The sequence below is a fragment of the Aspergillus pseudotamarii genome (genome assembly GCF_009193445.1).
Source record: "Aspergillus pseudotamarii strain CBS 117625 unplaced genomic scaffold BDV38scaffold_138, whole genome shotgun sequence".
NCBI classification, from domain to species: domain Eukaryota; kingdom Fungi; phylum Ascomycota; class Eurotiomycetes; order Eurotiales; family Aspergillaceae; genus Aspergillus; species Aspergillus pseudotamarii.
The window spans coordinates 12446-39702 of NW_022475152.1; the positions used below are offsets into that span (position 1 = coordinate 12446).

The 27257-nt window shown below is 47.5% G+C and overlaps 9 protein-coding genes across 9 annotated transcripts; 8 read left to right on the forward strand and 1 right to left on the reverse strand.

The window, feature by feature from the left end:
- Nucleotides 1-161: 161 nt before the first annotated feature.
- On the reverse strand, nt 162-5297 carry BDV38DRAFT_290970 (putative multidrug resistance protein; the record flags this gene model as incomplete). Its single annotated transcript, XM_032061613.1, has 15 exons — nt 162-756; nt 834-914; nt 963-1581; nt 1634-1701; nt 1748-1798; nt 1844-1915; nt 1963-2074; nt 2134-2448; nt 2512-2674; nt 2732-3501; nt 3547-3780; nt 3835-4114; nt 4170-4402; nt 4457-4985; nt 5055-5297. 15 exons carry the CDS (start codon nt 5295-5297, stop codon nt 162-164), a joined length of 4365 nt encoding a protein of 1454 aa, XP_031906955.1.
- Nucleotides 5298-8144: 2847 nt separating this feature from the next.
- On the forward strand, nt 8145-8524 carry BDV38DRAFT_289207 (uncharacterized protein; the record flags this gene model as incomplete). The annotated part of the gene is made up of 2 exons (XM_032061197.1): nt 8145-8258; nt 8321-8524. The coding sequence occupies 2 exons, from the start codon at nt 8145-8147 to the stop codon at nt 8522-8524; spliced, it is 318 nt and encodes a 105-aa protein (XP_031906956.1).
- A 1311-nt stretch (nt 8525-9835) lies between these two features.
- BDV38DRAFT_290972 (uncharacterized protein) lies at nt 9836-11426 on the forward strand (the record flags this gene model as incomplete). Its single annotated transcript, XM_032061614.1, has 1 exon — nt 9836-11426. The coding sequence occupies one exon, from the start codon at nt 9836-9838 to the stop codon at nt 11372-11374; it is 1539 nt and encodes a 512-aa protein (XP_031906957.1). The 3' UTR covers nt 11375-11426.
- A 972-nt stretch (nt 11427-12398) lies between these two features.
- Nucleotides 12399-13537, forward strand: BDV38DRAFT_39268 (glutathione S-transferase family protein). The gene is made up of 2 exons (XM_032063271.1): nt 12399-12777; nt 12854-13537. Exons 1-2 carry the CDS (start codon nt 12625-12627, stop codon nt 13406-13408), a joined length of 708 nt encoding a protein of 235 aa, XP_031906958.1. The 5' UTR covers nt 12399-12624; the 3' UTR covers nt 13409-13537.
- Nucleotides 13538-14154: 617 nt separating this feature from the next.
- On the forward strand, nt 14155-15608 carry BDV38DRAFT_39282 (uncharacterized protein). Its single transcript, XM_032063272.1, has 4 exons — nt 14155-14522; nt 14599-14825; nt 14883-15229; nt 15282-15608. The coding sequence occupies exons 1-4, from the start codon at nt 14418-14420 to the stop codon at nt 15530-15532; spliced, it is 930 nt and encodes a 309-aa protein (XP_031906959.1). The 5' UTR covers nt 14155-14417; the 3' UTR covers nt 15533-15608.
- A 1529-nt stretch (nt 15609-17137) lies between these two features.
- On the forward strand, nt 17138-17719 carry BDV38DRAFT_290974 (uncharacterized protein; the record flags this gene model as incomplete). The annotated part of the gene is made up of 2 exons (XM_032061615.1): nt 17138-17631; nt 17686-17719. The coding sequence occupies exons 1-2, from the start codon at nt 17186-17188 to the stop codon at nt 17717-17719; spliced, it is 480 nt and encodes a 159-aa protein (XP_031906960.1). The 5' UTR covers nt 17138-17185.
- A 1418-nt stretch (nt 17720-19137) lies between these two features.
- Nucleotides 19138-20136, forward strand: BDV38DRAFT_290976 (sugar phosphate isomerase/epimerase family protein; the record flags this gene model as incomplete). Its single annotated transcript, XM_032061616.1, has 1 exon — nt 19138-20136. One exon carries the CDS (start codon nt 19138-19140, stop codon nt 20134-20136), a length of 999 nt encoding a protein of 332 aa, XP_031906961.1.
- A 1572-nt stretch (nt 20137-21708) lies between these two features.
- BDV38DRAFT_290977 (uncharacterized protein) lies at nt 21709-23368 on the forward strand (the record flags this gene model as incomplete). Its single annotated transcript, XM_032061617.1, has 3 exons — nt 21709-22015; nt 22071-23250; nt 23296-23368. The coding sequence occupies 3 exons, from the start codon at nt 21709-21711 to the stop codon at nt 23366-23368; spliced, it is 1560 nt and encodes a 519-aa protein (XP_031906962.1).
- A 615-nt stretch (nt 23369-23983) lies between these two features.
- On the forward strand, nt 23984-25723 carry BDV38DRAFT_276416 (cytochrome P450; the record flags this gene model as incomplete). The annotated part of the gene is made up of 5 exons (XM_032058211.1): nt 23984-24365; nt 24431-24756; nt 24865-25221; nt 25277-25577; nt 25608-25723. The coding sequence occupies 5 exons, from the start codon at nt 23984-23986 to the stop codon at nt 25721-25723; spliced, it is 1482 nt and encodes a 493-aa protein (XP_031906963.1).
- Between the last annotated feature and the right edge of the window lie 1534 nt (nt 25724-27257).

Sequence of the window (27257 nt, forward strand, 5' to 3'; positions counted from 1 at the left end):
CATGAAATTTTCAGGCTCAGGCCGATTTCATTGTTCATATTTTCCTGAGAAGGGAAATGTGCGTTGCGCGTGTCGCATTATATCTTCGCACGTTCTCTGGCGGACAAGTCACAAGCAGCTTGACTCAAGTCGTAGCATTACAGAGCGAGTATCTAGAAGACCTATGCGCGACGCCGGCCTTCATGTAGCGCTCTAAACGCGCTCTCCCGCTGCAGAAGCTCTTTTGGGTTGCCCTCCTCAATTACTGAGCCCGCCTCAAGCACAAAGACACGATCGTTGTCCAGAATAGTGTCCAGACGATGTGCGACTGTGATAATCGTGCAGTTGGCAAATCGCTCTCGGATCACTTTCTGCATCAGTTGATCCGTTGTGGGGTCCACATTACTCGTCGCTTCATCGAGGAGTAGAATTGTCGTCTTTTTAAGCATCCCCCGGCATAGGCACAGTAGCTGTCGCTGGCCATGAGACATGGTCACTCCGTCGAGCGCGGTTGTCAGCCCATCTTTTTTCTCGAAGATTGGCCACAGCTTGACGTTCTGGAGTGCTGATATGCACTGCTCGTCGGAGGCAGCACTGCTAGGATCAATGCTAAGGCGCAGGGTCCTTCCAACTAGAAATTGCTCTTGTGAGATTACCGTCATGCGTTGTCGGATCAAGCTACTATCGATGCTTCGGAGGTCAACTCCATCGACAGTAATTGTACCGGACTGAACGTCGGGAAGTCGCAAAAAGGCGGCTAATAGAGTACTCTTGCCACTGGGGGTGGTTATGCGTCAGCGCCCGACTCAATCACACAAGCTTCGAGCGTAGCAGGTGGCATTTCTCTTGCATACCTTCCGGTTCTGCCACACAGAGCGACTCGTTCACCCGCGCCAACCGAGAGACTGATGCTGTTCAGTGCAGGTGCTTTCCCACTGCTAGCGGTTAGTGACTGGCGGACGTCAGATCCATGGCATACATACTCATATGAAACTGTGACATTGTGGAACTCGATCGCCCCATGTTGAGGCCAGTCGAGAGGAGGATTGATAGCTTTACTTGGCTGTTCCTCTGCTGGCGTCGTAGCTTGAAGTTGTTTTAGACGGGCAATAGCCCCCAGTGACGTTTCCATGTCCGTCCAAGCGATGATCAGCTGGTTCAGGTCGACGCCAAGGTTAATGATATTATTAAGGGCAACGCCAATCATGACACCATTGGTGGTATTGTGTAGGTTCAGCGCCAAGGCCACCACGGCCACCGCCAGTGTACCGACAATGAGATCTAAAACCAACTGCAACCATCTCTGGGCACACAGAAGCAGGTAGAAGGGGCTTTGCGAAACATCCAGTTTCCGCACAAGCATGCTGAGGAATTTGTCCTGCCAACCAAACGCTCGGATCGATGATGCTCCCTCTTGTGTCTCGGTGAAGAGGGTGTACAAGGGGTCTTTAGCCTCAAGATCTAGCAGACGGAGCTGGCGCGATGTTCTAAGGTAGAACTTCTGAAGCACGTGCAGCACAATGAACAGCAGAGGCAGGGTAAGAGCCATGAAGCTTGCCCCGGCGGAAACAAAGGCTAATTGGCCGAGGCACCGCGAGAGGTCTATATCACGTCAGGTATCTCTCTCCGGGAAGACCAGAAGCGTACAGCTTACTGAATACGGCCAGCATGAGGGCTGAGGGCAGTTTGGAGTCCAGAAGTGTCATATCTTGGCTGAATCTACTTCCTTGTCAATATCGCAATCCGGTGAGTTTGGTCTTCGATGTACCTATTCAATAAGCTCCCAGTATCTGTTCTATCAAGAAAGCCCATCGATGCTCTTGGCCATGTTAGTCTTGTTCTCCACAAGTAATGTTCAGCTCACCTTGTCACTATTATGAGCAGGACTTCGTGCAGTTGCACGGATGTCTTGGGCGCGATCTTCATTAACATTAACCTATAGCCGTCAGCTAATGCTACCTTACACTTCAGGCAGCCTGTTACCATATAGCAAGCGCCATCGCTGACAACGTGACAAGCGGTAGCGTAGCATAAATCACCATGTACAGCAAAAAGTGAGCACCAGTATCAGCGGTCCACCACCCCAGAATGATCTCTTATAAGTGGCATTAACAACTCATGTCGAATAAATGGACAGATGTCAGGGCAACCCACGAGGAAAGAGTGCAGTGAAAGTGTTGCAAATCACACTGGCACCGAAAGGCGCGAGAAGCTGCCATCCTATGAATCCTAGGTAGTACTTATAGACCTTCACATCTCCAGTCTGCCGGGATAAATCCTGCCTTTGCTCGTCACGTAAGACATTGTGTGTCTGTACCACCGGCTTAGCCGCTGTTGCCTCAGATGACGCCGGCGGCACTGCCTCAAATGCAAAGTTGTTATTTTTCAACTGCCCCTGCATTCTCTGCTCTCGTATCTGGCCTCTGGAGTCGAGAATGATTAATTTATCCGCCAGAGAAAAAATGTGTGCTATATAGAGAGGTATATGAGCTTGCGAGCTGATACATTGGAACATATGACTCGACTCTTTACCTGCATGAGTAACCAGAACAACCGTCATCTTGAGGCGGCGTACCAGACCGTCACGCCCGAATAGATTTCGAATAATCTCGGCCTCCGTGCCGCGATCCAGCGCACTGAAGACGTCATCAAGCAGAAGTAACTTGGGTCGATGGTAGATCGCCCGGGCCAGCGCCTTGTAAATTTGTCAGAGATAGATAAACTCGGCCATGATGGGAGCTCCTACACTTACTAGACGCTGTCTTTGGCCACCACTGAGTATAAGACCACGTGTTCCGATCATTGTCCGATCACCATCGGCAAGATCGTCAATATCACGTTGTAGGGCACAAGCTTTGATTACCGAAGAGTACCACTCCCTTTCTATTGTCGAGTGCCCGGTCGGGCCACAGATATTTTGTTCGACGCTGTCATTCAACAACCATGGAGCTTGCGAACAATAGGCTACACGGGTAGAGCCCGTCATCACCCGTCCCTGACTGCACGGTAATTCTCCAAGAATTGCTTTAAGCAAGGTGGACTTCCCACTACCGACGGGACCAGCAATCAAAGCCAACATTCCGTCCTCGACCTGAAAGTTCAGGGAGTTCAATGCTGGTTGTATGGATCCTGGATAGTGTATCGATGCATCGCGAACATCTACCATGGAGGATGGATGAAGTGCCCCAGAGGTGTCTTGCAATGATTTTAGTGAGGTAGGACCTTTGGGACGCAGTTCAATGCTGGTAATTTCGTCATCGCGGCAGGGATTCACGGATCGACGTTCTTCGCTCATGTCTGAACTGACGTATAGAAAGTCCTGGAGGCGCTGAATCGATCCCAGACACGCAGAAACTGAAGGCACTGCGAAAAGGAACTTGTTTGCAGGAGACATCAGGAGAGACAAGGTGGCTAATGATGAGAATGCTTGGCTGGTGTTGAGCAGGTCTTCACCTCTGACCTTGGCTTGAATCATGTAAATGGCTAAAGTGGCAGCTGAAGCAAATACGGGTGGTAAATTTGCTGTAGACTGTCAGTGATGAGAGCTCTGTGAAGTAGTTATCTTACCAAAGACATTAGTGACTATGATCATCCACCTGAGCCCCCGTTGCTTCTTCAGCTCAGTCAATCTGAGGGACTGAACTTGATGAAACATATCCTCAGTGAGACCACACATGCGTATGCTCTTCATATTATTCAAAAGCGAAGAAGCCGCAGTCACCCGTCGCTGGACGGAATCAGCCCAGAGTTTCTGTTTCCCGGTAATCCTTCGGGCGACTCTGGCACTTCCTATAGTTGACGCTGTATCTTGGTTAGAGAAGACATCGTACAATCATTAGAGGCGGCGCGACCTACCAGCAACTATGACCAGTGGCGCTATACATGTCCAGCCGAGATAGGTTGAGAGAATATATACTCCTATGATAATCTCCAGCAGTTGTCCCCAACACTCATGAAGATCTTCGAAGCTTGTCTGAATTCTCTCAACGTCAGTGCTCATCAAAGTGACCGGCATTAAGTACTCCTCTCCACGGTCTGGTACGTGCAACATCTGGTAATAGACCAGATACACAATGGCTCCTCGGAGCATTGTCAGAGACCTGTTGACTTTGTGTTTGTAAGAGGCATTAAATACCTGCTTGAATGAGTAAGCTGCTTCCCATGAACGTGTAATTCCATGGGTATAGTACTGCTCTTCCAAGATATGTCAGAATCGTGGCGCCGATTAATCCATATCTCGTGTTGTGGTCATTCGAACTGCCACTGCCACTGACACTGACATAACTAATTATACGTGACACTAAGAATGGCTGGGCATAATTGAATCCGATAAGAAGAACTCTTGCTGGCACCGGGACGAGAAGCTGCCGGGCAAAACAACGCACAAGCGCTTTTAACAAAGCGTTCGATCTGTTTCCATTCTCTAATCGATATCAGCATCATTCAATTCAACCAGGCGATGATAAAGGCGACAAACTGTCACGGCGCCAGTAGTGTTTTAGTCTTTTGCCCAGAATTTCCGAATCGATGTCTTCATCAATTGGGTAAAGATCAGTTAGCGTGAAAAGAGTCTGATAGCCTAAAACAAGAAGCTTGTTTAACCACCAGAAGACTGTACGGCTGATGACTCCACTGATTGCTTCAGGTGATGTTAAAGTGCGATTCGAGCCCATCAACAGCTGCTTCCGCTGTGCCTCTAGGACCAGTAGACAAGCCTTGGTAGCCATAATGGCGCAGTATATCGAGGCAATGGTGTCATCCCCCCTCAGAAACAAGGTCCGTGCCTGCGGAACGTCTAATAGTAGCGAACCAAGGAGATAGATGTTCAGTACCGAGGATGGTCGAACGGAGCGCATATGCTCAAGATAGGAAAGAGGAACGATTGTCGTAGAAGCCAAGAAGGCCATCACCGAGGACGCAATGGAAACGCTTGTCTGTCCATACTTATCTCCGACCCATAGACCCAGTACAGTCAATTGTGCACACGCACTCAGCGCTGATATGATCTAAATGATTCAGGAATTTAGATTTGGACTTGTGTTTGGACTGATTAGGAAGGGAATGCATTTTCATACCGTTTTAATATGACAGTACGGATCGAGAACTGCTTTGGGAGTTTGGTTACGTAATTTGTATATCCGGAGTAGGGCTGAGACCAGTAGTAGCGCAGAAGGAATAATTGACAAAATGGCTTGCTCAAAGAGAAGAGTGAAGTCAAACGTTCTCCGACAACTTAGAACCACAGGTCCGAAGGTATTATCGGTAGCAGGGCAAACAGGAAGGGCATCCCCACCAGAAAGGGATGCATTCTGCGACATCTTAGGAAGGAATTGGACGGGGTAGTGAAGTCAGTGAACATTGGGGGAATGGACTGGCTTGAGCAGATCAGGCTTTAATGATAAAAGATACCAACAGCCAACAGAGAGAAAGAAAGCTAGACACAGGCTACTGTTATCAGTGGGTTGTGGTTACATCGCTCAGTATGCGGTGGCGCCATGGCTACTAAAATTCCACCACACATCTTTTGTGCTGAGCTGGACCCTGCTGCCATCACGTACACAGTAGTCAAGGGTCTTGACCACTAGTGGCTTGTGCCTTCCAGGACACGATCAATGCAAATAATACAGTACACTTTCTATAAGCATATCGCAGGCACCTTTGCATTTCACTTTGACTCCCCACCCCTTCGAGAACATGGTTCTTTGCCTTGTCAAATGTGCCATCCAGTCTGGTTGCCTTCCAGAGCCCAGTCATACAGCCGGTCAAAATTTCGACAAGTATGCCGCACTTCCCAGTCCGTACTATATCGTGTCGGGGAGCCAAAGGAACTACGCTTTGTATTCCTAGTCTCTTCGTCTCTTCAGCCGGGACTGCATAAATCCCAACTGAATCCCCGATATGAGTGACTGAAGTTCATTCCATACACGCGAACTCACAGTTGAGATGAATGATTATTATCCTGACTTACCATCCCAAAGAGCATTCCAGTTGGAATTAACCTCCTCAGATGGGGGGCCTTCGTATTCATGAACACGTATGTTCTTGGAATGTAAACCGCTTGCTTGAAAAACCACATTTTCATAATGGATCCATGGTTCAGCGGAAACCGTATGGCACATGAGTACACCAACAAAAACCACGATATTTAGAAAATGAGGCCGACTAACCTAACTCCGTAGGGAATGTCTTTGCACACTCAGGCACTGTTAAGAGAAAGAACGTGGTGTAGATGAGAAAGGCGAGGCTATGAAAAGCCCATGTTCCCCTCAAACAACAAGGTATCGGACGGCGAGAGCCTACTATCCGCAAAACCATCCTCTTCATCTTCCAATTTGCGGTAGCTTACTGGCATGATTTCTATCTGGGCACTGCAATGTCTTCACGACTAACACTGCTATATGAAAATTGAACCAGGAATGAAAACAAGGAGGATAGAGTAAAATGAGGAGGAATTGATTGTCTGCACCGGAATGGTGATAGACTGTGACCGGTGGCTGTGAGCTAAACTTCCACGGGGTGCATCAGTAAAATGATCCAACTGACTGCCCAGAGAAAGAAGGGGATGCTAGACATGAAACAACAAAAGCAGCATGGCCTGGCTACAATGTTAACCTATACCAAACTGCCTTGGTTGGCTGAGTGATACCCTGCCAAGAGCACCCCTGCTTCGCACTCCAGTCGATCATATCAGAGCATGCTACCCCTCATTATAGTTGCGAATCAGGACTTGTGCATACAGAGAGCTGTTTGATAGTGGAAATACCAGCGGGAGTACACAATTAGTGCGCCGGTTGCATGCGGGGCTGACAGGTGAACCTTGTCTGTTGGATATTGTCCGCCAAACCCCCCCAACCTATGCCGGATACGCTATGACCCTGGAAAAATGGAGTGGACAGCGAACTCCACTAATTTGGCCCGACGCACTGACACCAGACATATACAGAATATATTACAGCACTCCACACTAGTTCCCTACACAGATCACAGATATGGTTACATCGCACGATAGGAGGCAGGATATCCGGGGTCCCGACAGGCCACCATCAACTCGAATAGATTGACATACCATGGAAAGCACTAAATTTCTCGCCACTGCGCTCACCCTAAGATCGTTGCACTAGGGCAAACTATTGAATCCGCTGTCGTCACGGTTTACGGAGTATACCTTGGAGATTGTCTTCTAGGTTCTGGACCTAAGAGCCCCAGACATCGTCGAGTATTTAATCCGTCAGCGGTCCTGTTCGTTAGTATGTTTCTAGCTTGTTTTGTGGTCACTTTTCGTGACCAACTACCTATTTGGTAGGTATCGATACCGACATAAGCCCTAAGCGCAAAATCATATGCGCTTCAACAAGTAGCATAACATAATTGGCCCGACAGGCCGTCTCTACCTCCAGCTACTAGGTTATTTGACCGACGAATCGACAAAAAATTCTAATTCAACAAACACCATACACAGTAGATTTACCTGACCCTCCTTCTAATGGCGGGCGGCGCCTTTTACAAGTTCTCTTCTGAGTCCATGCACCACTCTTTACTGGACGAGAGAGTTTGAAGATGATAGAAGAAGTAGGAGACCAAGGAGAATTTGTATACAGAGCAATAATAGATGAACTGAAAGCACGCCAGCAAGAAGCCTGTATTTATATTATTAAATAAGCTGTGCGGATTAGATTATCACTAACGACTCTTTCCCATTTCTGCAGAGCATGAACTAAGAAAATACGATTATTCATATTAAGCCGTGGTCAAAGAGGATGATTAGGTCCTTGTCTTTGTCATGCCTTCACAAAGGTAACAGGTTGTGATCTTATACTGTTACATTTTAGTTTATATATAGTTTAGAGGCTAGCTGGGAAGCCTGGTTCTTACTCGAATTTCTCCAGCGGACTTCCCTACCTGACTAATTGATTAGCGAGAACCCTAGTATTCTGTGATTCTCCTTAAAACGTCGCGTAGCAGGCCATGAACCACTTCTAGCCTCATGGCACGACACAGATTGCCGCCCATCACGTCAAACAATGGCGAATGACAAGAGTGAGGCGATTATGATCGTAACGTCCATCTTTCTTGCGCTGTCCTTGCTTACAGTCAGCCTTTGATGCTACGTCCGACTACATCTCATCCGAACTTTTGGCGCGGATGACTATATGATGGTCCTTGCGATGGCCTTCAACATTGCATTCGCTACCTGCGGCATTGCCGGCGCCTCCACGGGGCTGGGAAAGAAGATGAATTATTTTACAGATATACCGGACGACCTGAAAGACTCGCTGCGCGTACGCTCCCCGTTCTTTCATATGACGTATTTTGAATTCATAACGTACTCATCCACTTTTAGTTCTGGTGGGCTGGCCCGATATTCTACGCTCTGACGGGCACTGCCGGCAGGACTTCTATTGCGATTTCACTTCTGCGTATCACTGTCGTCCGCGTACACCTGATCATTATCTATGCAATGATTGCTTTGAGTATTGCGGTTGGTCTACTCTTCTTCTTAGCAAAAACAAATTTTCTTTTGCTCAGCCAATACGTTGCATGCTAAAAGCATATCCCTTTTGCTTCATGCAGGTCACATGTGTACGAGCAGTTTTGTCGCGCTTATGAGAACCTCAACTGATATGCCATACCAAATTGTAGAATTTTGGGGGAAAGCCTGGGTTTCTCTTGATCTCTGGAAAGGGTACAACCAAGGAACTTGGAGTCCTCTTGAACTACTAACGTCCGAAGACCGTCCCTGATCCAAGAGCTGTGTCCTAGTGTCGGAGATAGAATCTGGACGAGGACTAACGGATGGTCATTAAAATGGGGATGGTCTCGGTAAGTCAAACAGGCACGGCACCGAGGTCTTCTGGGCCAGCTAAGGATCCGGGGAGAATCTCAAGATTAGGTTCTTCGTAATTACGATCTGGGTAACCGTGGTTGGTACTTTTACTTTGACAACAACCATGCTCCAAGGCTGCAGCGCATGTCAGATACTATATAGCAATACGTTCAATTCTCAGGCCAATGATTAAACGAAATGCTATATCTGGGCTTGGCAATTCCCCTGGGGCCTCGCTGGCGCAGGCGATCCTCGGTATGTGCTTTGAACCTTGCGTCGGCTCGGCCGCCGAAGGATACACGACTCCGTCTACGACCCTTGAGAAAAAGAGGCTTGCTCGATCGGCGATTAGACCATGGCATTCTTGAGCTCTTAGTAGCGCAGGCTTTGTCATAACTTATATCATTCAACAATGAAGAAAGGTTCGGTCTCACGCGCGTTAGCCCTTGTTTTTTCGCAGCTGATCAAGGAGCCTTCGGTATGAAACCACACATTGAGTTTTTGTCCATCGGCGGATGAGCATTCCAGAAAATACCTCGTCTCCCATCTGCATATAGCCTCAGGCAGCGAGGTACAGGAAATGAGAAACACTTGATCGGAAAGATTAATTGACTGTGCACCAGCGGAGGGTGCAGTTGGGGACTATGTTTCCCATCGGCTTTTTCCATGCGCATGGTAGGCAAAATTCGAATTCCACTCGAAAGGCTGTCGAGCTGTGGTGATACGGGAAGCAATCTGACGTGTCTGCAAAAGAAGACCCCCTTCCGCCGGAGAATTCATGTTAAAAGTTACGAACGTGAATGTGTTTGGTCCGCGAAGATTGGTTGATCGTTTACCAAAGCTCCGATGAGTCTGGTTTGGCTGCAATGTGAGAAGCAAGGGGTTGGGAAAGTCGACACAACAAACACAGCGCCGTTGGAATGTCAGGCCACGCAAGAAGTGAAGAAGTGCAGTGAACATGATTTATAACAAATACATAAGACTGTTGGCTCTCTCCAGATCAGATAGCACGCACAACCCAGGCTTCTTACAATGAGAACTTCATTTCTTCTCGCAGCCATTGGCTTCCTCTATCGGATACCCTGTTCAGCGGCACAGACCTTGAACATCGTCGCGCATCAGGATGATGATCTACTATTCGTCAGCCCCGATCTTCTGCATGAAATTCAAGGCGGCCGCAGAGTTCGCACAGTTTTCCTGACAGCAGGCGACGCAGGGGAAGTTTCTACTGGCTACTGGGAGCAACGCCAGGCGGGTTCCCAAGCCGCATACGCGCAGATGGCCGATGTCAGTGACATCTGGTCGCAATCGGACGCTGGCATTGACGGGAAAAACATTCCTGTCTTCACCCTCGAAGGGAATCCAGATATATCACTGGTCTTCCTCCAATTGCCCGACGGTAACGGCCTCGGAGATGGATTTCCGAGTACCGGAAGTGCCAGTCTCCAGAAGCTCTGGCAGTCGGAAATCAGTAGCATCCACACGGTGAACGGGTCGACCAGCTACACCAATGACGAGCTCCTTGATACCCTGACTACTTTGATGAGTGATTTCAACGCTGATCGGATTAACACTCTGGACTACGCTCATGCGTATGGTGATGTTGACCATAGTGACCACCACACCACGGCGTATTATGTGGCAGAGGCCGCCGAACAATACTCCGCCACGCATACGTTGACTGGGTACACTGGGTATTCGATCCAAGCAATGGCCCAGAACGTGTTTGGGGATGATCTCAATGCCAAGCAATCTGCTTTCTTCACATATGCTGCGCACGATTCGAAAGTTTGCCATGACTTGGCCAGTTGTGGCAATGGCAATGAGGCACAATGGCTGCAGCGACAGTATGCTGTCACTGGAGAACCAGTAGCGAATGCCCGTCTCCGTGGCACTCGTCGAACAGTTGGATTGGGGGAGAAGGTCATGCTTGATGGTACGGAAAGTCGAGACCCCAACGGTGCCACCCTTACTTATCAGTGGACACAGATTAGAGGAGCCAGTGTGATCCTCTCCAATGCCACCGCTGCGCAACCGTCATTCACCAGTCCTGAATCTCCGGGAACACTAGGGTTCAGCTTGGTGGTCGGGAATGGAAAGACAAGGAGTACGCCAGCCAGGGTCACAGTGATTGCAACTAATCTGGAGAATATCGCCCGTAACGCAACAGTGACCGCATCTTCCCAGAACGCTGCCAGTGGCCAGACCGCGGAGAGGGCCATTGACGGAATAATCGACGGTTATCCAGGAACAGCAACCAAAGAATGGGCAACGGTGGGTGGCAAAGTCGGGAGCACTTTGAGGCTTACATGGGTCAAACCGCAGTCGATCTCCGAGATCTATCTATATGACCGTCCCAATGTCGATGACCAAGTTACTGGCGGCATTCTTCAGTTTGATGATGGAAGTAACACCACTGTTCCTGCACTGGACAATTATGGCAAACCCAACCGGATTCAATTTGAAGCGAAAACCACGCAAAGTCTCGTATTCACAGTAACTTCCGTTAGCCCCTCTACGCGTAATGTTGGTCTGGCCGAGATAGAAGTATACGGGGCTTCATCCGGCTGATTGATTCGTGCGAGCGCGAGGGTAGGTTTGCTCTGTCTTTTCTTCTTGTTCGAAAGCGTAGAGAGGTGCACCTTTGTACATACCGATAGTGTTTTCAACCATCACATTTTCAATGTAGCGAAGCTCTGGAGTACTTCTATATCGCGGATTGAATGGCTTCATGGGCCTATGCAGGGTCTTCTGTTGCAAGTCTGGCCTCGCGGCTCATGGCGAACACCGGGTTTGTCAACGAGTCGGTTCCTAAAGGTTACCACCAATTAGGAGATCAGGATGCCACACGTCGCAATACAAATACAGGTATCATCTATTCGCCAAACAACGATGGCGTGCCTTTTGTCGAAGAACAATCGGGGGCAATGGGAACATCCTATGGGTAAGATCAGTAACTGTTACCCACAAATAACTAATTACTACATATTTTAAAATTATGTATCCTGTTAACTCCGTGGCATAATTTTTTGCCTCCGCACCTTCGAGGCTATGGGTTCGAAATCCGACCGGCACACGCCAGATGTTTTTATTCTCACTCGAATCCATCTCTTTTTCGCTTACTTTTTCACATCAGTATAGAACTCAATCTATATCTCTACGATTTGTTATAAATTTCCGGAGATTTTACCGATATTAATTTTTTCATTGCTAATTTTACGTAGGTCGGTCTCTTGGCCGGAGGAGCCGGAGGAGAGAGAGATATATATTCTGTATCCAAGTTCTCCCGACGACTGAATCATGCTAACCTGGCCTGACCCCGCTGGGATGAATACACACCAGAAATCCCTCAAAACTAGGACGAGCATAAATGCTACCGAGTAATCACGATATAAATGCCAAAGCCAGCGTTGCCAACATCCCGACGCTGTACTCGAAGGCCCTCCAGCAACGGCCGTACAGGTGTCCGTAACATAGATGTGAATTTGTCTATTGGGAGATCTCGAGATAATACTAGATACATCGAGTCATCCTAGACTCTCACAATCGTGAATTTGACTAGACATTCCTTGTTGCGGATGGCATATACAAGAGGGTGGTTGTGCATGGCAGCCGGATATACAAATAACCCTCGACGGATGACGGAGGATGGATAAGTTGATATCGTCATCTCGCTCGGGTTTGGCACCACACCATGGATTAGAAATCCACTCGTCCCCACCCCCCGCTACGGTGTATATCAATCATCTCCGTTGCCTCCGTCTTCCTCGTTTCCTCCCTCCCCTGTGACCCTCTGATCACAATCAAGGAACAACCTCAGAATGACCTCTCCAAAGATCACGTTGTATACCAACCACCGGTGTCCCTGGGCCCACCGTGCGCATATTGCCCTCAAAGAATTGGGACTGGATTACGAGGAAGTCATCATTGACCTGACCAAGCCACGAGAGCCATGGTATCTGGACATCAACCCGGTATGTGTATTGCTACGATGCCTACAACCGGCGAACATTCCCAGCATGCGTATATTGACGGGTAGTCCCCTTGCAGCGCGGTCTTGTCCCCTCCATTACCTACGGTGATCACATCATTACGGAGTCCGCCGTTGTTGCCCAATTCCTGGCCGACGCCCATCCGTCGCACCTCCTCCCTCCATCCAACAGCGAGCACGGTGCCCTCCAACGCGCTCGGATCGCCTTCTTCGTCGACACGTTCTTCAGCAAGGTCCAACCTCACTTCCAGACATCCTTGCGGGCCTCCACCACAGAGGAGCGGGACGCTGCCGGTGAGGCGCTCGTCGCTGCGATCAAATCGGAACTGGAGCATCAATTGCCGGAGGGTTCGGATGGCCAGGGCCCGTTCTTTGGCGGTAGGGAGAAACTGACGTTGGCCGAGGTGCTGACCGGTTCATTCCTTCTGCGCATTCTCTCCTTCCACAGACAGGGTTTGCTGAGTGAGAAGCTCCCGAGCCTGCTGGCGGACACGCCGCGGTTCAAGCGTTGGGCGGAAGCAACGGTGCAGCAGGACAGTGTCAATTATATCTGGGACGAGCAGGTGTCGGCTGATGCGATCAAAGCCAAATTGGCGGCACTTGCGAAGAAGTGAACATGGGGAACGTGTCTATAAATTACCCCCCGGAGAGAATGAATGAATGAATGAATGCAAGAAAAGAAGTAAATTGGAGTAGTAAAGTCAGTCCGGTGACCATTGCCGCCTTCCGGCAACTCGGAATGTAAACTATGCCAACAGTGCAAATGATGCAAACCATTGGCATGCCTGCCTGGGGCAACCAACCCATCAGCCTCTCATCGACATGGCATCCCCAGATCCTTGTCGACTCAGATCCCCACCCTGGAATCCACTTTAGGTTGGTGGAAGTCGTGATACCATGATGCACAATCGAGGATCCGGCTTAGCTGGGTGGTCAGGGTGCAAATGACGAGGAATTTGACGCCGCTCGCAACCTAACACGGGAGGGATGGACTGTACGTCCAACTCACACCGAAGTAGAGTAGTGTCGCCACTGGCGATCGGCTGTTCTGGATAGCTCGCAGAGACGTGATTGATGCGGGACATCCGGGTCAACATGAAAAATCAGAGTTAGAGGGTACTTGCAAGCTATCCGGACGACGGTGATTCGTACACTTCCAGAGCCCAGTGTCCCAATATCAACGGGACAGGGAATGCGTTCCAGCGAAATGGATTATATGGAACGATTGCGAGGGGCATATGCCATGCATTGGTGGTATTTGTGTGTGCAGGACTCGCACTGCACCCTCAGGATTCATGTAAGCCGGGTGAGGGCTACAGTGACAGCATGCAGCATCGAGTAAAGATACACAGAACATAACCTTGAACGACAACATTGTCCGCAGACGCACCCTGTCGATCCATAAATAGACAAATCCACACAGTCAATTGAGTCACAGCGTCAGATTGTCCGCACTAGTGGTTATTTTGCCAAGCCCGCTATTTATTGTCAATGCGTGCGGGGTGTGGGGATTGTCCTCTTGCTTGCGAGCCATTGCGCCTGTACGTTAGCGACCGTCTAAAGGAATCATTCCAGGGCACTCGACACGGAAGTTGTGTACATCCCTTTTAAAGCTTGGACATCATGGGGATTATCGCAGTCGCAGGGGGAACCGGCAGTGTCGGCCAGACCATCGTGGAAGCCCTTGTGGCGCATGGCAAGCACAATGTTCTCATCCTCACGCGCAAGGTGAGTCGGTATCCTATGGGTTACGGTCGCTGGGGGGTGTTTGCGATATAGTCTGATACGTTCAGTACAACGGAAGCCGCCCAACCTCGTCAACCAGCTCACCTACTTAGCGGTAGACTACGATGATGTTGGCGCTACAGCAAAGACTCTCGAGGCCGCGGAGGTCGACACTGTCATTTGTGCGTTCGGCATAGAATCCGATGCCGTCAGTGAGGCCCAGGTCAATCTTATCCGTGCGGCAGACATGTCGGGGTCGACGAAGCGCTTTGTCGTGAGTGGATACGATATGTTGTTTAAGGAGGAGTATGTCGATGGTCATTTACTTTGATGAGAAATGAAGGCGGCTGACAGCAACTTGAGGCACATCCCCATGATACCTACTGCAAAGTGGGCCTTGGCGGCGACTCGTGCGGCAGAGGAATCGAGTCTCGAATATACCCGAGTGGTCAACGGGCTATTCCTGGATTACTATGGTCTTCCGCACTGGCGAAGCCATCTAAAGCCATGGGTCAATGCTGTCAACGTGGCCAGGAAATGGGCAGTTCTTCCGGGCGATGGGACCACCAAGATGAATTTCATCACTTCCCAAGACATGGCACGGTTTGTGGCAAGACTCATGGACTTAGCCAAGTGGTCACCCGTGAGTTTTATCGCCGGTCAGACGGCATCCTTCAAGGATATTCTTCAATTGGCGGAACGAGCCCGAGGTATGATACTCAGAAAGCGGTGGATGAGAACTCTGACTTACCCGTGCAACAGGTGAACGCTTTTCCGTCAAAAACGAGAGCCTCGACGACCTTCGAAACGGCCGAATATCTTTCCCCGAATTCGAGGAAACTGGACTCGAAAGTACTGGACAGTCAACGGAGCACATTCTCGCATTATTTCACTTTATATCTGGCACTGGGGGATACACTATTTCCAGCGATGATCTTTTGGACACTCAATTTCCCGACATCAAGATTACGACAGCGGCGGAAGTCATTGAATCTTCATGGCGCCACCGGTGATCAACATTGGCTTTTAGCTCCTTCGGACGATAGGCTCTGCACGTTTTCTTTGTCCTTTATGACTTGTGTGTGACCAAAGAGGCAATTCCTGGCTATGCGCTTCGATCCCCATCGGCAGCTGAATCAACACTGAAGGCAGGTGTCCTGGTTTTCAAAGTGGATATGGGCCACTCGTAGATAGTCTTAATGGGAACTCTTTCCTATAGCACCACCAGGTCCTTTTCCATCCTCTTCCAACACCTCGTATTTTTTTGCTTGTACTTCTCCTGTTGTAGTGCATTGTTTGTGTTCGGACTGGCCGAAGAACCAATGTATGTATAGGAAAGCCGGTGATGCAACTCCATTCTGGAATCATTCGGAGGTCCTAACGCTTCAGCAAGAGCAAGCCTTTGCTCTGCGATGCTGGTGTAGTTGCCGACGATTCTCAGTCAAATAATATCTGAATTAAGGAATCCAAAAGATTGCGAAGTGATTCAACTGCTGAACTAGCCTGAACAGAAAACTACTAACAGGGACACTATAAACATGACGAATACAGACCAGGCCTCCTATATGTGCAACCCGCGGACAGAGACCTGAAAGTCGATTCACCATTTTCAGTTGTTGCTCCTTTGGACTTGTAGACTATCCCATCTTTTTCCGAGCGTTCGTCGCATTTGCTATCTTCCATTGCCGACAGGTAGTTGCTGTTGGCATGGTCTTCTACCACTTGCTCACTGGTGATTCCGTCTATCTTATCTATGGCTCTCATACATCACTTGTCCTAGGCGGGTTGTCTTCATAACTTGACTTCTTGCCTTCAGTATCACTATCAGTCGTTGGTCGGATTTGCCCTTCGCCATTACTCATCCTGTTTTGTTATTGGTCGTTATTGGCAGTACTGATAGTCATGCGCACAGGCGCCTACGCCAGCTCCAATACGGACGCCCTGCTTTTGCTTGACAGCTAAAAACTTGGCCTGGCGCTCAGTATTGCAATCGCGTGTCATTGGTACATTCGGTCCGAATATAAAATGGCGAGGCAGCGTATGATTAAACTCGGTCTTGGTTCTGGCTAAACCAACTCTTGGTTCCCGAATACCTTTAGTGCAAGTCCCCGCTTGGCCATCTCGGTCTTCCATATAAAATGGAACTTTTGATTAGTATCCGAGTCAGTCTACCAATTGCGGCTTGCATCAAGTCGTATGACAGGCAGCGATCTCCACACAATATATGGACTCATTCTTCATCCGTCGTACATGACGCTTCATTTAGATGGTCGACAGCCGTTTGCAGTGAATTGACTCTTCTTCCGAGACTTCCGGGAGAATGACTTGAACGTCTATCACAGATTAGGTGTACTCAGCCATGGAACTGAACAAGCTTAGCATCTGACACAGACTTATGTCCTATATCTTTTGGCATCTGGTCTAGAAAGGTACTGACAGGTATACTAGATAGGGAAGTTACTGATAGACAAAAACATAGGACATTACATCATGACTATATTTCGTCGAGGTCATACTGACCATCTGTAGAATCCTTTGCGCATAGATGAAAAGACGTAAATAGTTGGGGTGGGGTTAATAGAGGTTTGGTGATGGCTAAACTTCCGAGGACCGTCCTTGCTTCATGAATCTTGACCTATATTATTTATTTCACACGCATTGATAACATGAAGTATTCGATGCTCTCAATCGCGGCCATTGTCGCCCCTGCCCTGGGAAATCCAGCCTACTTCTGGCGACAGTATGTCCCTCATCGAATCCATCCTGCTAATGCTGGTACCATCGACATCACGAACTATGTCCCAATCAATGTGCACGTGGATGTAGAACCACAGGGATATCAGTACACTGTTGTACCTGGGGGGCAGCAATCGGTTCCAGGTGCACCAGTCGCGGACGTGAAATTTAACGGTCAAGTAGAAGTGAGCTATGTTTCCGGTGATCAAGGCACGTTTAACTATGTCATCAATCCAATTGGGGGTGGTTTCCCTGGATGTGTCAATGTTTCACCCAACGGATGTGGTTCTTTGACCTGGTGTCCTGGAGAACCTCCGACAAACCCAGTGACCTGCCCTGCTGGTACTGAGCTCCCTGTAACCTTGTATTCACCTAGGTATGTTTCTCGAAGTCAGCAACCTCCAGCCTCCGCTGACTTTAGGCTTGCTAGCTATATGTGGAGGGAACGTGAATTCCTGCTGTAATTAAAAAAAAAAGAAGAAAAAAGGGCAAGGAAAAGAAACAAACAAGGACGAACCAAAAAAGAACGGGGCAATAATGTGGACAGCTATTCAACTAGCTATCTCGTGAGGGTGATTGTATTCAACACATCACCAGGTGGTTGTCTCGACACGGCTGCGAATGACTTACCTTATATTTAACAGTCTTGATTATTTAGCAGTATTGATAATTGGATGATGTTCCGGTAGTATTGCCCAAGACACTATCGTAAACTCTCCTTTCTGGTATCTTCTTAGCCGAGTAAGCAGCCCTACATACAACAAGACCAATAGTGATGCGTTGGGGGTAGACCATAGCATTTTAGGAATATCTAGGGGTTAGTGATATCTATTCGGGGTGTTTTCAGAGTGAAACAGGCTGTACCCTAGTTTAGGGTCGAACTTCCCTTCTCAAGAATATGATACATAGCTACGGGCTATGGAGACCCGAGGCCTGAAAATGATAAACTAGCGTTCACTTTTAGTTACTCATCATATCAACTATCTACTCATTCAATACTAAACATCTCCAGACTTCGGCCACCCAAATGATCGTCCGTAATGAATTCGGCAGATTCACCGCTGATGGCGTCCATGATGCAACGAGGGAGAAGCTCATCCTAGTGAAAGAGATGATCATTTGAGAATCCCTGCTTTGAAGGCTCTACATACTCGACAACGCCATCCGTTCCCCAACCGCATTGGCCCACTACTTCTTCTCCTACAAGATGGACCCCACGGCTGTGATGTATATGCCTCTTATTATCTTCTCTGTTCGCCAGCCCTTCATGCGTGTCCCACATAAAGTCGATATAGGTTCTGTTGAGCAATTGGCTACATCCAGAATTATCCAATTTGATGAATACTTCTTTAGATGAGATCGGTTTCGGCCACTCAACACCAAAGGCACATTGAGCTGAGACAAGATCGAGCAATGCTGTGGGGAGACTTGGGAAATGATGCGAGTCAAACCTACCTTCTGTTCCTCTTGAGTCTAGTTACTATTTGTAAGCCTTTTGGATATTCATGGCTCATGTATGAACCGGGGCCGGGAGCCCGAGACGTAAGGAGGTTGTGGAAAGGAAGGGCCGTCTAGTTTTCTAGTGGAAGTAACTGAGTCCATTCAGTGAAATATGATTTGACAAGCGCAGGGCCATAGCATCATTTATATTTCCAAGGATGAGGATCACGAAAAGAACCAGAGCTCCTGTTGCCAAAACCTGGTGTCCCCTCATTTCGGAAATCGAGAGGAATCGCTGTTTTCTGCCTTGGTTCCGTTGCGGAAATCAATTTCCGTCCATACAACATTTAAACCAGCGTAAGGTCTCCCACCAGCATCATGAATAATCATATCCTCATATCCCCCTCGAATCTAAACCGCCGTACCCGGTCCAAGACGAAACATGTTAGGCAATAAATTAGCAATCGGCAGCTTGTCATTAGGCCAGCACCCTTCTCATCTCTTAGACCACAAGGTTAAGGTCGCTGCTTCTCATGGTTTTGCGGGCATTGAGATCGTGTTCTCTGACATTGAAGTGTACGCACGAGAGAAGAACCTTCCCCTGTCAGAGGCAGCCACAGAGATTCAAAGGATATGTGAAACGCACCAGATCGAGATTCTGTCACTGGCTCCATTTGAGAACTTCGAAGGACATAACTCACCTCTCGAGGAAAGGCTCCAACTTGCCACGAAGTGGATCGATATTGCGAGAATACTAAACGCAACGTATCTACAAGTGCCGGCTCAGTATAGCACCGATTGTACTGGGGAAGAGGCAGTGATCGTCCAGGAGCTGCAACAGTTGGCGGATCTGGCCCGTGCTCAGCAGCCGATTATTGCCATTGCCTACGAGCCTATGTCGTGGTCTACACATTGCTCGACATGGCAAAGTGCGCTACACATTGTTAAACGTGTGGATCGACCGAATTTTGGACTTTGTTTAGATACCTTCCACGAGCTCACGAAGCTCTGGGGCAGTCCGTTCGATCCATCGGGCAAGCTGCCCAACGCGGACCGTAATCTGCAAGAATCACTACGTGATTTTCAAGATCACTGCCCGCTAGACAAGATCTTCTATGTGCAACTCTCCGACGGTGAACGGTTCGATCCCCCCTTTTCAACGTCTCACCCGTGGTATCTCGAAGGCGAGGCGCCACAGTTTACATGGTCACGCCATGCTCGGCCATTCCCGCTGGAGACCGAGATGGGTGGATACATGCCAATACCAGAAGTGGCAAAGACCTGGATTGCAGATAAAGGGTTTAATGGCTGGGTGTCTCTAGAGATCTTTGATCGGAGAATGCGGGCGCCTGAGTTTCAACCAGAAACTGCTGCACAGCGCGGCAGTCATTCCTGGCGAAAGCTGCAGGCCGCGCTGCCACCGATTAATAGCCATATTTAGTAGAATGTCGTGCTAGTTTTTCTTCGTTTGGTGAGACATATGTATGAATCTCGCACAGATCATTCATGTATGAGAACATTCTAGCTGACTAGTTAAACTCGTCATCACTTTGTTCAGAAGATAAACCAGGACAGGCTGACAGATGAGGCGATACACTAAACATACTAGGTATCACGGAGTTGTAAGCATCCCCAAGTGTGTGGATGGGGATGAAGGATAACGACAAATGCTCTCCACCAGTTGTGGTCCATCTCCATTCCACTGCCTGGCACAAATGTGACGAGTCCCCCTGCTATTTCGTGATTCTCCACCTTGTCCGCTGAAGAGTAACAAGATGATGGCCTCTGCCAAACAGAAAAGTGTTATATTCGGTTCAACTTAAATGCCAGCCCCTCAAGCACAAGGGCCCAAGAAGCATCTGCTAGTACTTCCCAAAGATAAGTCTTCACTTGCCACCATTCTCCGGTGTAAACCAGGTACTATCTCTTCATCTTGTATGTGTTTTTTCATCCACTTGTGGGGTACGGACCGTCGAGTTTCGGTTCCATTTCGGAGTCTCGAAATCAGGGTTGGGTCTAGACCGCAGGGTAAATTGAACATCGGTCTGATTGCAGGAGAAGCTGCTAAACCTGTAGGAATACTGGATAACATAAAGTATTATTCTAAAACCACGGGGTCTCGGCGTGGTCGCGGGAGTTCCGTATTTCTCTCGGTGGATCCTCGGCATTTCTTGAAATTAAGGGAGCGTATCCTTCGGGCTACTGTTTCACCACCTGTGGGCGTCAAACAACGGTCTCCAGTTCCAGAAAAAAGCACCCGAAGGATCCTTACTGAAAGCTGTCACTTATGATCCAACAAAGAACCGAGAAGGATCGATTTAGATCGGCAAAAATCTAGTTGTCGCGCAACTTTTACCCTGATATTCTGTCTTTAAGGGCCCCCCTCCCCCCCGGCTTGGGATTCTCAGAGGAGGACGAACTTCGCCAGCCAGCTAATCAAACTTCATATTTGCCCCTATACTATTCATCCTCTTCGGACCTCTGCCCGCAAGATAGATCGCACAGTCATGAGGGTCTGTGGCTCCCTCCCACTCTTGGCAGCGGGTATCGAGTTCTCCGGGGAGACTCACCTCTACCCTACAGGTGTAGTCTATCGAACCATTCCCTCGGATTGATTAAACTATTAGCTTGACACACTCTGACGGTTGCCACTGTCTCAGCTATTGCTGCTTGGTCGATGATATCTTGGTACACCGGAAGGGGTTTTGATCCGTGCGGTGATGAGAGTGAAACATCATATCCACCTGTGAAGCGCCTTCAGTAGACGGTAATTGAAATTCGGGATATAGAGCTTAGTAGAGCCTAGCGATAGTGCGCCCATTGGTGGAGTACATTATATGTTTCAGACTGAGAAACCCGGGAGTTCCCCTGCAGGATGGCAAGAAACAGGAATAAGAAACGCCCTGCCTGGCCGACATAGCTTGGTGTACTGCCGATTTGGATATATTACCGTGAGGCCCGTTGCAACAAATGCCCTGACTTACACCAAGGCATTGTCATCCATCCACTCACCATGAGAGGGATTGTCGCTCTTTCTTTGCTCTCTGTGGCGCTGCGCGTCACGGCGGACTTGACCGAATCCAACTTGCACAAATATCCTGAGGTGCTGGCACTCCAGAGTTCTTTTAATCCCATCAAAGAGGCCTACTGGACTGGGTACCCTCACCATCGACGAACGCCATTTGCGGTCTCCCCCGATGGCAAGTCAGCTTACATCGCCTATCTCGACTCGAGCGAAACAGACATTCATGTGCAGCAAGTGGATGTAAATACATTTGAAGCGACTGGGACGTCGGTTACGGTTCCTGGTGGCAAGGAAGGTACGTGATGACTGTATAATGGATCACCATGTGGGGTGCTAACGACGCAGCGTAGCGGGAGGGCTCGTTGCCCATAATGATGGTTTTGCCCTCCTGACGAACGAGGCCATGCCATCGGGAACGACCAATGCACCCCCCAGTGACACGCCAGTCCCCATCCTGTATCGATACACGGATGGTAAACAAACGTGGAAGGCGTGGTTGGGTGGACCTGGTGTCCACGAGACCGACGGCCTCTCCGCATCGCCTGATCTCAATGGCGATCTGGTCTACTCGGAGCAAGCCGGTCTCTATGGCGCCTACTTTGTCATCACCGATTACTCGGGCGATGCAGCAGGACACTACGGTGACAGTATTCAGTACGTGGCAGATAATGGAACCCTGGTCACCATCGCAGGGGCTAGCAGCTCCTGGGGCTGTAGCCATAACACAGGCATCGCTTTTGAGTCGGCCGATGAACCTCCGTTTGCCAGCATCTGCGCGGAAGACCAGGGGGCGATATGGCTGAATACCAGAACGCTGGGCATGTCCAGCGACGGGGTGAAAATGTCCAATGAGAATACTACCAACGGAGCCTCGGGAGAGCCGATGGGGGGCATGTCCGGCAGTTACAGTGCTCTCGCTCGGTTTGCGGACAGCAGTCGGTATATCTTCGCCTGGGTTTCGCGCGGTGCGATGGATCTCACGGAAAACACGTGGATGGGAAGTGGCTACACTCATGCCCTGAATCGCACCAACAATCGGAATGTCGCCATCTCCCTGCTCTCTAATAAAGACACCCTTGTTGGAGAGCAGGCAACCTCGGAAGTCGGCGCCGAAGACGGCGATAAGCAGATCAATTGGCTGACTGAGGGCGCAAACGACTGTTCGAATGCGCATGCAGCGACCTTCGGAAACAACAGCGCACTGGTGACGTGGGAGGAGATCTCAGATCCGATTTGCGACTTTGTGGCTATGGGATGCCGCGGGCAGTTTGCTGGTACCTTCTTTCAACAGGTAGATTCCGACGGAAAACAGGTCGGCAGCCCGTTGAAAAGCACTGATACTTTCGTCGCTGGGGACATGGTGACCATGGCCGATGGTCGGATCTGCTGGCCATATGTGAGCATGGACTGGGATCTCTCGCAGGCTGTATATGCATTGGCTTCTTCTCCCACCACGAAAATGAGTTTTGCCTGCATTGATCTCACGGGAGACTCTTCCTACAATGCAACCTCATCGAGCAATGCCAATCTGTCGACGAGTGCTGCACCCTTGAAGACTGCAATCCCCTCAAATAGTAACTTCATCTCGACGAGCGCTGCTCCATCGCATGTCCCAGTAGTCGGAGACAGCTGTGTTGCAACTGCCTGAGTCTGCTATGCCGCTGGTGCTGCATCGATATCGCTCAACTGTGAGATCAGAGAACACCTTCTGGTGGAAGACCTCGAATTTCTGTGAATGGTTCTCAATTTCTGGAAAATATGATCGTGATCCGTCCGTCTGTTCCCTCTTGGCTTCTTGTCTTTCATTGTCAACATTGGTTAGATTAGAGGCCTGTCTGTTTTCTCAGCGACGTACGCAATTTGTGCTTCTAAGCAATATGTATATGACATCCTTCCGTATACCTATACCTTACGGCGAGTCAACGTGAGGATTAGCTGATTGCCTCCCTCCATTGGCTTATCAAGTCCAACAAGCCTTAGGTAGTAAATGATTTGCCATTGGTAGGACTGGAGATCCACCGTTATTGATCCCTGTCTCTTTGGACTAATAAAACACGGCAAAAAGAAATAGTTAGTTAGGGCAGGGCGTGATTTGTAACTGGAGGAACCGACGACTAAGAAACGAACCGACTAAAATGCGACCAGGATCCTGTGCCTATTTTTATTCTTTTTTTATTATTTTTTTTTCGTCTACGTCAATTCCTCTTTTTCTCTGTATTTTTCACTGTCCATTAATTTTCTACTCTGTACCAACCCATTAACCATGTTTCTGCTGCTACTCGAAACCCTAGCCCTGGCCTATGTGGCCTGGAGTTTGGTAGCTATGGAGATCAACTACCGCCGCGCGTGCACGATGAGGATTCCTCTCGTGCGGCTCTGGATCGACCCACAGAATCTCATTTGGATCATTATGGAGCCCCATCTCTGGCCCTGGCTCGATCGACTGCCCATCAACTGGGGTAATTTTGGTCGCTACTCTCGTCGTGGATGGTACTTTGCCGATCGAGGGGAGTCGCATCGCCGCTACGGTCCGATCTGGGCGCTGGTCACTCCCAAGGAAATTTACATCAATGTCGCCGATTCAGAAGCAATCCATGACATCTTCCGACGGCGGACAGATTTTATCCGCCCAGTGGAACAGTACAGTATGTCTTCTATCGACCATGGTGTATCCATAACCCTGGTACCTAATCATTGTACGGCATTGCAGCGGTACTTGAAGTCTATGGACCATGTATCTCCACAGCCAATACAACCGACTGGCCACGCCATCGAAAAGTGCTTGCTACTCCCTTCAACGAGAGTGCTATGTCCTTTGTATGGGATGAAAGCGTTGAGCAGAGTCGCCAGATGCTTGACATCTGGGCCTCTCCAGACCTCGAGAAGATCTCCAGCGTCGCGAGGGATACCCGCACACTCTCGTTGAATGTCCTCGCTGCTATAGGATTTCGGAAATCGTATCCTTTTCAGAGTGCTGGTGAGAGCTGCTACCGGACAGAAGGTGACTCTGGAAGCTATCGGGATGCGCTGCAAACCGTGCTCGATAATGCCATCTTGTTGATGATTATGCCGCGGTGATTCCTCTCTCTTTCATTTGCCCCGGAATCGTGGAATCGGTTGGCCAAAGCCGCGACGGACTTTCAGCAGCACATGGTACGTATGCTGGACGAGGAGGTACAGGCGTTGAACAACGGCCAGGCTGGCTCGGGTGGTCTAATGACGTCGTTTGTGCGCGCCATGAATCTCAAGCAGCACGACGCAGGGGGTAAAACCAAGGGTGTGCCGCTACAAGGACTGACTATCGACGAGATATTCGGCAACATCTTTGTAATCAACTTCGCGGGACATGATACAACGGCTAATACGCTGAGTTTTGCCTTCCTTCTCTTGGCCGCGTACCCTGAGGTGCAAGACTGGGTTGCCGAGGAGCTCCTGTTGACGGACATCAGGGGTCGATATGCTGACCTTTTCCCCAAGCTCAGTCGCTGTCGAGCTATCATGGTATGGCCACCTTTTTTTGATCGAAAGAAGTATATTTGAATGCTCATCCGGACAGCTTGAAACCCTCCGTCTCTACCCCCCGATCCCCTCCCTACCCAAATGGACCAACGGCCAGCCCCAACCACTGAAAGTGGGCGAGAAAACTATAATCATCCCACCAAAAGTAGGAATCAATCCCAGCCTTCTCACGATGCACATCGATCCTCAACACTGGGAAGATCCTCTGGAATGGAAACCTTCACGATGGATCGCACCCACCAAGTTGGACACAGCGATTTCGATTGGGAGGGAACAGCTTATCACTCCAGTACAGTACATATACTTCCCCTGGTCAGATAGACCACAGAACTGTCCAAGTAATAAATTCTTATAAATAGAGTTTATAGTGGTCATTGCAAGTCTTCTTCAGAATTACCGGATCAGTTCTGTTATAAATATAAGAGAGACAGTTCAGCAGATACACAAGAGAATTCTGGCTACTACAAGAGATATTGATCTGTAACTATTTCTATAGATAAAAAATACAGAGTAGATATACTTGAAATATCGGCAGATCTAGAAAATAACTTACTATTTTTTTATTATATAGAGAAATCTATACTATTATAGAGACAATAGAATATTTACTTTATAGTTAAATAATCTTATAGACAGTAAACTCTGTCTCTTCTATAATATATTCTCTGTAACTAGCTATATAAATTATATAACTTACCCGGGCTATATAAATAATTATAGTTAATATATTAAAGTTTTTCTTGTAAACCTGCTTTGTAACAACTTAAAGTAAAGATAAATTATAATAAAAATAATATTAATTCTTATATATATCCTTACAAGTAGTAAGGACCGCGCCTTGTACAGCCTATATACAGTCAATTACAGATAACTAAATTCCTGGCAGGTAAATAGAAATCCTGCTTACCAGTTATTACTATAACTTTAAAAAAATTAGAAAAATAAAATACAGGATCTTCTTCTCTATCTATAAAATATATTAAGTAGTCTCCTAGATATTACTATAGAATATAAAATAGATAATATATCTATATAGTATTTTAAATAATCTTTTTCTACCTATAGATCTTAGGATCCGAAGCTCTGGAACAATATACTGGTTATACTATAGTTAGATATCAGATATTATTATTATTTTGTAGTTAAGAAAGCTAGTCAAGTAAAGATAGATAATTATCCTTTAAAATAAAAATAGTAGAGGATCTCTTCTTTTTTTTCTTATACTTACTATCAGATAAAGAATTCTTAGTAGATTATTTATTTAATACAATAAAGGACAGCTCTATAAAGAATATAAAAGAAATAAATACAGTAGATACTAAACTTATCAGTATTAATAATAAAGACAGAGTATCTAAAATAATATTAGTATAAGATTACAGTAGAATATTTAATACTATACTAATAATAGATAGATTTACTGAATTACTTACTTAGAATAAAATAGATATCAAAAAATTAAACTGAATCTAATAAAAAAATAAGTTCTATAAGCTATTTTTCTCTATAATACAGAGATAGTAATAACTATTTAGAGTAGAGAATATAGTAGCTATTATATTTATATTACAGAATAATAGAAAATAGAAAATATTTAGCAGATTTTTATAGATAATATAGTAATTTTTCTAGAGATAAAAATTAATAAAATAATAAAATATCTAGATAAAGTATCTAACTATAAAAAAATAAATATAGATCTAGTATAGAGTTCCAGAGATTATATAAATAATATAAAATATATTATATATTATTATTCTATTTTTCTGACCTATATAAGATACTATCTTGAGAATAAATATATACTGTCTATCAGAGTTGATATAATAGTCTACAATATTATTTATAATTGACAGATACAGATTATAAATAGAGAGTAAAGAGTTAAAATAGCTATTACTCTTTATATTATTAGAAAATCTAATAATAATTAGTATAGAATATAGAGTAAAGATTATAATATTTACAGTATTATTATATCTATATAGATTTATAGAGTAGAAAATCTAACCGAGATT

What these genes read in the sequence shown, in the direction of transcription:
- BDV38DRAFT_39268 (XM_032063271.1), top strand. Translation starts at nt 12,625, where the DNA reads ATGACCTCTCCAAAGATCACGTTGTATACCAACCACCGGTGTCCCTGG. An exon ending in GGTATCTGGACATCAACCCG is followed by an intron (nt 12,778 to 12,853) that starts GTATGTGTATTG and finishes GTCCCCTTGCAG; the next exon opens with CGCGGTCTTGTCCCCTCCAT.
- BDV38DRAFT_39282 (XM_032063272.1), top strand. Translation starts at nt 14,418, where the DNA reads ATGGGGATTATCGCAGTCGCAGGGGGAACCGGCAGTGTCGGCCAGACC. An exon ending in TTCTCATCCTCACGCGCAAG is followed by an intron (nt 14,523 to 14,598) that starts GTGAGTCGGTAT and finishes GTACAACGGAAG; the next exon opens with CCGCCCAACCTCGTCAACCA. An exon ending in GATATGTTGTTTAAGGAGGA is followed by an intron (nt 14,826 to 14,882) that starts GTATGTCGATGG and finishes CAGCAACTTGAG; the next exon opens with GCACATCCCCATGATACCTA.